General features: G+C 36.5%; 4 protein-coding genes across 4 annotated transcripts; 3 read left to right on the forward strand and 1 right to left on the reverse strand. All coding sequences in view use genetic code 12, as the record gives it.

The window, feature by feature from the left end:
• Positions 1-148: 148 nt before the first annotated feature.
• On the forward strand, positions 149-1,615 carry ATG15 (triglyceride lipase; the record flags this gene model as incomplete). Its single annotated transcript, XM_067690391.1, has 1 exon — positions 149-1,615. The coding sequence occupies one exon, from the start codon at positions 149-151 to the stop codon at positions 1,613-1,615; it is 1,467 nt and encodes a 488-aa protein (XP_067548861.1).
• A 2,714-nt stretch (positions 1,616-4,329) lies between these two features.
• On the forward strand, positions 4,330-5,208 carry SUR7 (Sur7p; the record flags this gene model as incomplete). Its single annotated transcript, XM_067690392.1, has 1 exon — positions 4,330-5,208. The coding sequence occupies one exon, from the start codon at positions 4,330-4,332 to the stop codon at positions 5,206-5,208; it is 879 nt and encodes a 292-aa protein (XP_067548862.1).
• Positions 5,209-7,839: 2,631 nt separating this feature from the next.
• On the forward strand, positions 7,840-10,410 carry PTK2 (protein kinase; the record flags this gene model as incomplete). The annotated part of the gene is made up of 1 exon (XM_067690393.1): positions 7,840-10,410. One exon carries the CDS (start codon positions 7,840-7,842, stop codon positions 10,408-10,410), a length of 2,571 nt encoding a protein of 856 aa, XP_067548863.1.
• Positions 10,411-10,654: 244 nt separating this feature from the next.
• Positions 10,655-11,275, reverse strand: RPL32 (60S ribosomal eL32 domain-containing protein; the record flags this gene model as incomplete). Its single annotated transcript, XM_067690394.1, has 2 exons — positions 10,655-11,049; positions 11,143-11,275. 2 exons carry the CDS (start codon positions 11,273-11,275, stop codon positions 10,655-10,657), a joined length of 528 nt encoding a protein of 175 aa, XP_067548864.1.
• Between the last annotated feature and the right edge of the window lie 1,185 nt (positions 11,276-12,460).

The following is a 12,460-nucleotide window of genomic DNA, read 5'->3' on the forward strand; positions in this document are numbered from 1 at the left end:
AGTTGGTAGTAAGCTTCTCTTGTATAATCTGTCAACAGAAAGCTTAATCGTTTGTGCGCATTTGTTGGTGAAATGCGGAAATGTATGACAGAAAAATACTCCACTTAGATAACCAGAAAGAGATTACCCTTTCATCTCAACCCACACCATGACATTAGAGAAACGCAGCAAAGACGATAAACTACAGAAGTTGCCACCAATGAGATACTTCTGGTGGGGACTACTATCAACAATTTTAGCATCATTAGCATGGCTCAAACTTCAGCCACTATATTACACAGCATCCATAGTGCTACCCCCAAACAATCAAAAAGACCCTGCAAGAGACACATTACAGTTGAAACATATTTTCCATCATGGTGTTGGTCCTGAACAGTACTTGATACACAAAAGATTAGACGTAACTCCACAGTACTTATCTAAACATCAAGCGTACTTTGCCACACTAAATGAAGATCTACAGATTGAACTGAATGAGGTATCCGATTGGCCCAAGATACATCATGGCAAGAACCCATTTGATATAAAGTTACCATTCAAACAACAACAAAATAAAGCAAGAAGACTTAAAGAGAGGAATATCCCAGGGTTCATTGACACTTATCTAGAATACGCCAGGTCGGTCAATGGCGACGCAAGCATTCTTGATCGGATAAACTTGGAATGGGTTGATGATGATGTGCTGGTTCCAAACATGACTGACCGTGATACTGTTGTGTCGTTAGCCACAATTGCTTCTAATGCATATGTCCGATTTCCCAAAGATGACGATGAAAAGAAAAAGTCAGATTGGATAGACGTCGGCGGATGGGGCCCCGATGAGGAGAACCATGATGTTAACTTTGGATGGGATCATGATGGATTGCGGGGTCATATATTTGTTAGTGAGGATAACAAGACTGTGGTTATTGGTATAAAGGGAACCTCCGGTGCTGGACTACCTGGAGGTGGTAGTGATGAAACACAAGGGAATGATAAGACTAATGACAATTTGTTGTTTTCTTGTTGTTGTGCTAGGGTCGGTTACCTATGGACTACTGTGTGTGATTGCTATGAAAAGACATATACATGCAATCAGGAATGTTTGGAGAAGGAGTTGCGCAGAAAGGATAGATATTACGAAGCAGTATTGGATATTTATAAAAACGTCACCAAGTTGTATCCACCTGAGACTACAGAGATATGGGTCACTGGTCATTCGCTTGGAGGTGCATTGGCAAGTTTACTTGGTAGAACGTATGGGTTACCGGCAGTGGCAGTTGAAGCTCCTGGTGAAATGCTTGCACTGAAACGATTGCATTTACCATCTCCACCGGGACTTCCCAAGCATTTAGAACACATTTGGCACATTGGAAATACTGCTGATCCTATTTATATGGGAGTTTGCAATGGTGCATCAAGTAGCTGTAGCTTAGCTGGCTATGCTATGGAAACAGCATGCCATACTGGTTATCAATGTGTGTATGATGTGGTTACTGATAAAGGGTGGCGTGTCAACTTGTTGAACCATAGGATCCATACAGTCATTGATGAGATTATATTGACTTATAATGAGACCGCCAAGTGTGTTGAGCAAGCACCCTGTCGCGACTGTTTCAACTGGAGATTTGTATAGACTGGGAGGGGGAGAAAGTGTGTGGGAGTTGCTTATTTGTGGTTGCCACTGAAGGAGTCGTCCGATAAGTTGCATTTACTGATGGGGCTGTAGACATTATTTAGAGTATCTAGTTAATCGATGAATCAAAATCAGCTGCAGTGATTGGATGAGCTAAAACCTTTTAGAAAAAACTAGCTTATGGAATGTGCACTAGAGCAAAGGGTAATAAGTTTGCTGTAGGATATACCACGAATCAGCACCATTGGGCGTTAAAGTTGAGCACCCAACAAAAGAAGAAGAGTAAAAAATCACTCTACAGTTCTTGATATAACGACATTTACAATACTTATATTTAACTGTTATAAAGTAAACTATGCAACTTTGTTGATCCCGATGTTATATAACTGCTCGTTCATTCACCAATCAGACAACTTAAGTTTCCAATCAATGCTATTAATGCTTCAAATCAATCCCACAGAATTGGCTGTAGTACAAGATTGGGCATATCTAACCTCGACACTTTCCATATTGAAGCGTGGAACACGCCATTCACTATCCACGTATGTACCAAAGTTGTCACTCATACTGTCACTACATGGACGACATATTAATACACACAAAATCCATTTCTGGCCACCTCTAAGTGTCTTAAGCTAAAAACAATTCCAACCACGTAGATCAATCAAAGATATTGTTTTCTTTGATTGATCCACATATTCGAAGAAAGTTTATTTGAATAGTTCACACATTATCCATGAAATGAACCGAATAGTTGGTTTTTCTTTTCTGTTTTTCATGGATAATGTACCCGTGAAAAGAGTAGTGAACTTTCAAGTGCTATTTTGGCAGAAGTATGGGGCTGTGAAGATAATATTGACGGATACTTACCAACAACTAATAACCTACTACTCAAATGGGATGGATTACCTGAAGATTGGTGGATTCTTTTTTTTTTTTTTTTCGTTGCATTTTTTATTGCAGCGAGGAATTTGTATGAAGTACAATATATAAATGGTGTCTAATAGCATAAACACACTGTAATATATGTATTAACTCATTAATGTAAGTAATTGTTAGATCATTCATCTATAGAATCACTGTCGATCGGGGACTAAGCAGCTATATTTTATATTCCCAGACCTCTTAGATGTAACACCATATGTTACTATGTGATACACGTTGCGTTATCTTCTGTATAAGTACTGCACGTGACTCACTGGAATTCTCTTACATTTTAGAGATTGTATCAAGTCGCCAAATAGGGTTTTGTTTACTTGCATATTTAAAGTAGCTTTAGATGCTTTGGAGCTAGCTTATTTTTAAACAGTAGATGGGTTAGTAACCTACAGATATTTGTCACTTTGACTTCTTTTTGGTATAAATTTTGCAACAAAAAAACATTTCAATTCCGCCAGATTGTTGCAACGTGACTACAAAAAAGCAGTCTAGGCAAAAGTTTCATCTACAAGCTATAGAGCACCGTTAGTTTTCCTCTCTGTCCCATTGTGTACTGTTATGGTTCTTTACATAATATGACAGCTTCCTAAATAAGTAATACAGTTCAGCTCATAAGAAAAGGAGGCTAGTAAAATTCAACCGAAAGTACTCTTTACACAAACCTGTGATAAATCCGTCATGAAAAAAAGTTTTTTGTTTTTCTTCCACCTGTGTAATGTTTGTTGTTGTTGTTGTGGTGAATGAATGACGAAAATTATGTCATCATAGCCGTTTGTTTTTGGGTAGAAAACAATAGAAAACAGGAAGCAATTGACGATTAAGTCACAAAAGGCTGTTGAAGAAAGGAAAGAAAAGAAGAAATTTCAGTTTATATACTGAAGGGGGTAACAAAGAAGGATAAGAAAAGAAAGAACTAAAATTAGAATAATATAATAAACTTGTTTCTTATATATATATAAATGAAGGTTTGTGTATATTCTCTTGATGATTGTTTTGTAACTACATTTGTTTACATTTGTTACTAATTGGGTACTCTGCATAATAAACACAAAAAGCTTTCTTTTGTTTTTTTTTTTATTTTTTTTAGTCAAATAGACACGCTCTTTTCTTCATCTTACGTGTATTGCATAATAAGAGACACGTAAATAAAAGTGTAGACGATGAAATTTTCAATTCACTCATTCCTCGAAGAAGAAGAAGAATAGAAAAACCTGTTCAAACTAATTTTAGTGCATTGGTAGTGTAACTGCAGTAGGAATAGCAATCTAAGATATATTTATATGTTACAGCAAAGTAATATTCAGAAGTTTATATTCTATTTTTTTTTCTTCTTGTAATTGGTCGAGCGGCTTAACGAAAAGAGAAGAAAGAAAATGTAAACAAACCAAAAACACAAAATTTATAAATATCACCCAATTACACAAACTATGAGCAACCCAAAAAGCAAAAGCAAAAGAAAAAGGTTTATTTGTTAAAGACCAAATAGGCAATTGAGTGGTATTATATTACTACTACTGAACAATAAAAGAAGAAGAAAACAATTGCTCTTTCTATTGTATTATATTGTAACATTATGAATATTTTTTATTTGTGTATCTCTCTTAAACCCAATTTCAAATTGGAAACCTCAAAATCTAAAAAAACACAACAACAAGTCACAACATTAAAAAAAAAATTATTTAGTCTGCTGTTCTTCTTCTTCCTCTTCTTTTCATAATTGATCAATAACTCATTAGCTTTAACTTAATTACCACCCTATATTTAAACGAAGAATCATGAGATTAATCAACACATTCTTCAACTTATTCTTTCTAGCCGGGGCTTGTCTATTGCTCATCTTTGTCGTATTATCCGGTTCATCAAGACATTTCCCATTAAACAAATTCTATTGGGTAGAAGCAGACACATCAGGTATCCCCAACGCACCAGCAGACACTTCAGCTTGGACTTTCTGGGGTGTATGTGACAAGAATGATTATTCCAAATGTTTAACTGGTCCAGCTTATCCAATTTCCCCCGAGGATAATTTCGATACTACAAAGAATGTTCCACAAGATTTCTTAAATAATCAATCCACTTATTTCTATTTAAGTAGATTTGCATTTGCATTTTGTTTAATTGCATTGGGATTCAGTGGTTTGTCATTAATCATTGGTGTTATGGGATTATGTTTCACCATTATTGATAAAGTTGTCATGTTTCTTATTTCAGTGGCATTGTTCTTCATGGCTGCTTTTGCATCTTTCCAAACTGCAGTTACTGTATTGGCCAAGAATGCATTTTCAGATGAAGATAGACACTCCAAAGTTGGTGCCAAGTCAATGGGTATCATGTGGGCTGCATTTGTATGTTTGGTAATCTGTTGGGGATTGACATTTGCTGCTAATATCAGCAACAGTTATAAGAAACACATGGCTAGAGTGCATCAACACCAACAAGAGAAACAAGGATACGGCTACGATAATAGTGGAGCTATCGGTGCTGGTGGACAACAAGGATATACTCCTGGTGTTGCTCCTGCTACTAGAGATGATTCTTCATTCACGAGAGCAGAAGTTAGAGATGAGGATGACCAAGAAGCTCAACATGGTGGAGGAATTAGGTTTTTCAAAATAAAGAGAAACCAAAAGACAGTTGAGGATGATTCTGTATAAATAGGATGAGAAAGACGCACACAGTCTTTCTTTGAAGGATGTTGTTTGTTGTTGCTGTTGTTCTTTTGTTGGTTTTAATGAGGGATAGAATATTCATCTTCAATAAAATTACAAAATAAAGGAATGATGAATTTCATCCCATGTGTGCTGTGCTACTGCTGTTTACACAATAGTGGTTTCAGGTTCAGAAATGATAATAATGCTATAACTTACTCCCCACATACTTTATCTTTTATTACGTTGCCAAAAAAAAAAAAATAAGATAAACAGTGGAAGAATGGTTGTTGCTTTGAATTCTTTTTTCTTTTTACGTTACGTTGTTTATATCTTTTTTGTTTGTTGTTTATTTTTTATACCTACTGTTACAATTTAGACTTAAAGTACCTTTAATACATATATTTATATATAATATATAATATTATTATAGCTCTTTTTCTTTATAAATAATAAGGAATGTGATGACGTGTGGGTTTTGGAAGTTCAAAATAGAACTTCAATTGCAAGATATAGAGAGATCTGATATTTGCGTATACCCACAACAATAGCGACCTGCTTCCTTTATGTAGGTGTTTCCCCAATTTTAGTCTCTCTTCGAAATGGTGTCTATTGCAAACAACCTATTCTTGTTCTTGTTCTTTTGGCTCTATTCTTTACCTCTCGGAGTAATGAAGTACGAACAATTAGCCAAAAGGCAGACAAAGTGTACAAATATCTATTTTTATTCCATTTGCCAAGCAAAGAACAACAACAATAACAAGTCACACAAAATGATAAATTTAACTGGGGAATGGAAGAGGGGGAGGGGGAAAGGCTTGCTTATGCCTTATGAACGTATATATAAGATAAAAAAAGGGGGTTCAGCGGTGGAGAGTGGGAGTAAGCAATGTGCTTTGCCTTTTATCAAATGTTGGGGAAATTTCAACATTGCACAAGTGTAACAAGGCTTTGGATTTAGTGGAGAAATTAGTAGAGAAATAAAGAAGATGCTATATATAGATCCACCACCTGCTCTGTATATAGATACGTTTCACCCCCCCCACTAAGTTTATATAAGTTAGATATTCCTTAATCTCAATAACTTAGGATTTTTTACTGTCCGCTACACTTACAGTGATGGACTTTCTCTAATTTAGATCTCTTTTTTTTTTTTTTCTTTTTTGCAGCTTCATTTTGCGACATTGGTTTGCGTCATTGAAAAAAAAAATAAAAAATACAATAAAACAATCAGGCTGGCTAAATTAAAATAACCTTAAGCCGAAGTAGTTTCAAAGAAGAAACGTAGAGATCATACAAGAAATAAAGTAAGTCCATACCACCGAAAGTTGTTGAAGTCTTACAGCCTACAGCTTTGTTCGTTCGGCTACCGCTTAACGCCGTACTTTTGTTTCATGTTTTTTTTTCTTTGCCTCGATCCGAAGTGGCAGCTTTTTATTTTTTTTTTCTTTAGGGGTGGCAGGCAGGCAGTCATCGGGCATAAAAGGAAATAAAGCGAGGAGAAGAGAAAAGTTAGTCCGATGCAGACATGCATGCATACATACATATATAGGGTAAAAGAGTAAGAGACACACGCATATGTACGCACGCACGAAAGAAAAGAAGCCCCCTCCCCCCCCCGGGTAAAACGCAGAAACGGCAAGAACGAAAATGGAAATCGGATTTATATGCGAGAAAGGAAATACATAAGGCCAGAAGAGAAATTTATTTAGTAATAATACGTTTCCGCGCTATTAATGTACATATGAGCCGTGAGTGAGTGAGTTAGTGAGTGAGTGAGTGAGTGAGTGAGTGAGTGAGTGAGTGGATGACTATTAAAAATGCGACAATGTTACCATACATTTTGCTTCTTCTTCTATTACCACTAGGAGTTTTGTATTGTATCGGAAGAATAACTCCGAACGTACGGTTATGTTTCTTATACAATTTTTGTTCTCTATTTTTTTTTTTTTGATGACACCAAATAATTTACACAACGTATGATCCATTAAACTTGTAGAAAGAGATTTAGTCTACTTTGGTAGTATGATACTTGGGCCATGAGATTGTATTCAATAGAGTGACTATGAGTGTCTCTCTCCTCCTATGAAGTTTCTTTTCTTTTTTTCTTCTTAGAAATAGTAGTACAGTAGTAGAAACGTGCGTAAAAGAAAAAGTGGAAAGACACACTTCAAACAATTTTCTTCTTCTTCTTCTTCTTCTTTCTCAACGTCATACCACTGGTAAAACTTCTCCACTTCTATATTTCTCTACCACCCTCCTTTAAAAAAAAGGGTATAGGAGATGTATATATACACATACAACAGTCTCATAGTATAAAAGAATACACACCATTCACCCAATCAAGGGGTGTGTTATGTATCTATCTATGTACATAGTAATTTAGTCTATTATGCGTGAACAAACAAAAATTTTAATTTCTCTCAACAAAAAACAAACAGTTACATATATAAAAACACACAAATATTTTTAAAGTTGCGGATAACATATATATACCCAATTCTAATTTCAAATTAAAAGAAAACACTTATCATACATACCCCTATTCAATAGACTACAGTCAAAATCAACATCAACCAATCTAATCCTTCATAACCAAAACTATTACACTTACTTCTGCACCCCCCCCAAAAAAAAATGAAGGAACATCACAGTGGTGGATTAAAATCACTCTTCAAGAAGGATGTATCTCCATCTACTTCAAATGCATCCTCTTCAGATCCATCTGCTTCTCATTCAAAAATATCAAAACTATTTCATCATCATAAAGATGAACCAAGTAGCAGTACTGCACCATCGTCAAGAAATTCATCTCCTCATGACAAACAACAACATCCACCTGCAGCAGCAGGTGCACCTTCACCAGGTCCTGGTGGAGATGGTATCAAAAGAGCTTCGTCTGTTCTTTCATTAAGACGCAGAAACACCAATCCTATCAATAATGGTAGAGATAGAGCACCATCTGATTTACAACATCCAAAACCCCAACATCCATTAGCAGCTACTCCCAACAAGAAATTAACTAAAGCTGAAACTTTGGCTCATTTCCAACAAATTGATAACAGAAACAAAGCAACCCTGCAAATGAGAAGTACTAGAACTCCTTCAGTTAGTCACTCACCCGGTCTTGAAACTTCTTCACCAAACCATGAAAAAATTGTTTACAATCCATTTGGAATGAACCCAACTCCTTCACAAGAAGGGAAAAGAAACACTAGTTTCTATCTTTCAGGAAACAATGATGGTGAACGTATTGTAGCCAATCCAGTTGCTAACCCCAATGACTATCTCCCACAAGAGTTGCAACAACCTCATGTAAACTTATTAGAAGAATTTGAAATCGATGTTGGAAACAAAAAATTGGGTGATGGTGGCTCTTCAGATGTTCGAATCATCAATTCTCGTCATAATAAACGTCACTTGTATGCCTTAAAGAAATTCACCATGGTGAATAAAGAAACTGATGAAGAGTTTTATAAACGAGTGCTGAAGGAATACGTTATACAAAAGAAATGTTCACAATCAAGACACGTGGCTAATGTATTGGCAATACTACGTATCCAAAGTCAAGCAAATTTAACTAGAGGTTGGGGTGTTGTTATGGAATTTTGTAGTGGTGGTGATTTATTCTCCCTAATTGTTCGTCCTGGTTGGAAAAAATCACCATTGAATGAAAAATATTGTTTATTTAAGCAAATTGCTTATGGATTGAAATTTATTCATGAATGTGATGTTGCTCATCGTGATTTGAAACCAGAAAATGTCTTGCTTGATGGTAATGGTATGGCAAAATTGTGTGATTTTGGAGTTAGTACTTATCAACATGAAATTCCTGGTGATTTTTCAAGTCCTGTCAGATTGTCAACTTCATATGTTGGATCTCCACCATATTCACCACCTGAGGTTATGCTATTAAAGGATAAATCGGCAGCAGAAGCTAAAAATTTCGCATACGACATGTTCAAATCTGATCATTGGGCTTTGGGAATGCTTTTATTTTGTCTTGTTTATGGAGGTGTACCTTTCCAACAATCAAGTCCAACTGATCATGCATATAGAGAATATGCATTTAATCACAAGAGATACTGCAGTGATCATCTGAATTTCAAAAATAATAAAGGGTTCAACAAGGGACCAGGTGTTGAATTTAAAATGGCTGCCAAGTTTGAAAATACTGGTGCTTCTAGAGTTGCTTGGAAATTGTGTGATCCATCAGTTTCAAATAGGTATGATTTGGAATTGTTGTTTGAAGATCCGTGGTTCCATTCGGTGGAAATGTGTCTTTATGAAGATCCTGATCAATATGTGAATCCATTTGTCTTGCCAGGTACTGGAGAAAATGGTGGATCTGCCCCATCATCAGGCTACAGTTCACAAGCACCTTCAAGAAGAGGTACGTTTACCAAGCGTAATGGAAGTAGTTCTGCTGCAAATGAAGGGTATAATAGTCATGATGAAGGAGCAAGAAATGTATCATCAAGTAATGCTTCACTTCATTCAAATGAAGCTCATGCCTTGCCACGTACGAGATCAATGCTTGATTTTGATTACCCATCTAAGCAACAGCAGCAGCAGCAACAGCAACAGCCACAACAACAATCTTCCACTACATCTTCTTCAAACTCCTCCCCAAAGCAACAACCACAACAATCCAATTCAGATCATTCTCCACCCAATAACCTACCGGCTTTAGAAGAGAGTGATATTGAGCACGAATCTGAACTGGATGCCGCTAAGAAACAAGATCAGCTTGAACAACAACATATTGAACATCAATTACAACTTGAAGAACAGAAACAATTGGAACAACAGCAGGTGCTTCAAGACAAGCAATACACTGAAAAGAGAACCCGTTTGGACGAAAAAGAGAAGGAACAACAACAAGAACAGCAAGGTGATGAAGAGGAGTCAGGAAAAGGTTCACCATCGTCGTTGAGCCATGGTGTTGCTGGTCCTAATCCTCAACATGACCCATCTAGTCTCAAATTACCACCAAGCAGACAAGATACGTCAATTACTGACGATGATGATCGTGATGATAGGTCGAGTCTTCATTCCTTATCGGATATCAATCGTCATTATGGACATGTGTTGCGTAATCTTTCTGATTTGAAGTTGGAAGCTGATGGTACTTGTGATTTGGGTTACAAGTTGAAGAAACATCATCATAATGAAGTGAGTACTGCTGCTAGTGTTGGTAGGAGGTAAAAAGGTGAAGAATCTGGGTTATAAACTTGTATGTGTATATATTATCAATAGAACGAGAGAGTGGTTACTGTAACAATGAACATAAGAAAACTTCTTCTACTTCTTCTTCTTCTTACTGTCTTGCTCTACACATTTGCAATTCAAAGTCGTGAATATAAAATCTTTATTAGTTAAGATATACACAATATACTGAATTGATCTCTCTCTCTCTCATCATTACACCATCCAAAAAGTTATCATCTCCTTAAGCTTCCAAAGAAACTCTACCTTTTGGATTAGTAACCTTGACACCAATCTTCTTAGCCTTAGCAACAATATCAACTCTATTCTTAGCCGAGACATTATGAGCAATTTCAGCAGCATAAGTCTTAGTATGCATAACCAACACATCCAAATCCTTCAAGTTCTTAACTACAAATACCTTGTGTCCAGAAGGAGTCATGAATTTGGTCTTTTTGTTGGATCCGTAACCGATATTTGGTTGAGGAATGGTTCCTCTAAATCTTCTACGGACACATGAGTCGATACCCTTTTGCTTTCTCCAGTTCTCGGCGACTCTGTGGTATCTGTCGGAGTGGTGTCTCTTGAATCTCTTGGTGTATTTCTTGACGATTTTTGGGTGGGGGACTGAAGTGGCCACTAGAATGGAAAAGTTAGTATAAACTATGTCTTTTGGAGGGTGATTGAGAGGGGGAGTTTGTCTAAATGGGTTGGAGAGGGATGTAGGAGAACTAATGAGGAATAATTCTGTGCTTTTGCTTGGAATAAAATGAGCAATGTGGTTATGATGATTGGCAATGCATCTCAAATTTAACTCAAGGTTTAGCTCTTGTACTCTCTTGGTCCCAAGTTTCACACAGCCCATGATGCTGAGTTACTGAATTGGCATTTCTTGTGTTTCCCATGGTAATATAGGTTCATCTCTTATTCATTCTATTCTCATCCCATATCTTTCATTAAAAGACTTGTGTTTCCTGCCCATCTCTCTCTCTCTCCTCTATGATCCATTTTGACAATGTAGTCTCTCTCTCCCAATATCTTCATTATCAAACATACTCTTTAATTAATCTGTCGTGGTTGATATAAGAAAGAAGGGAAAACGGATTAAGTTTTTTGGTTAATACTGCTTAGAAAATTTTTCAGTGAGAGAGAGTGAGTCTCAGTGTGTGAGTGCGCACTGCTACACTATGGCGTCTCTGAAAATTCAGTTTTTCTGATGGTACTGCATAGAATAAAACATTTTGGTAGCGTAAAAAAAAAAGAGGTAGCGACTAACTCAGAATAAACCAGGGTTAGAGCCCTAACGAATGAAAGAGTTACAATTATTTCTTATTTGCTATTGCCTAATTAGGAAGATCGAGAGATTAGAGTTTAAAGAAGCTAAGAAATCTGTCACCTTTAGATCTGAAATCTAATTTAGTCTCCGTGATTGCAGAATCTACAAGTTGTAACCCCACGGTATGGAGATGATTCTCGTTACCTTCAATTCCCAAATCATCAGTTTTGCTGTACAAGTAGTAGGCGCATATAGCAATCGTAATATCTAACGTCAGCCCTTTTGATGAAAAGACTTTTAGGCCATGCATTACCAACAGATAAAGTACGAAATGATGCGCCAAAAATTGTTCCCCCCCTCTAGTTCGTCCCATCCCATTGGACTTGTGACGCAGGACAGACAGAAGGAGGGAATTGGCTTTTCAGTGTACCCTTTTGAATGACTTATTGTTTCTCCCTCTCTTCTTGCTGCAGTATGGGTTATATGGTAATTCGTATATATCTTATTGTGTTTCTTACCAAATGCGACTTTAAAAGCAAGTAAAACAAAAATAAATAAACAATAACACACACACACACACACACACACATACACACACACACACACACACACATACACACACACACACACACACACGCAGAATACACTTTTTATTACCGAAACGTTACACATAAGTTTAATATACACACTCATAACCCAAACCCAAAAGCAATGACAACATAAAATAAGACCAATCCAATTCATATCTTACTCTTTATTCAATTCTTTTTTGCT

The sequence above is a fragment of the Candida metapsilosis genome (assembly GCF_017655625.1).
Source record: "Candida metapsilosis strain BP57 chromosome Unknown scaffold2, whole genome shotgun sequence".
In the NCBI taxonomy this organism is placed as follows: domain Eukaryota; kingdom Fungi; phylum Ascomycota; class Pichiomycetes; order Serinales; family Debaryomycetaceae; genus Lodderomyces; species Lodderomyces metapsilosis.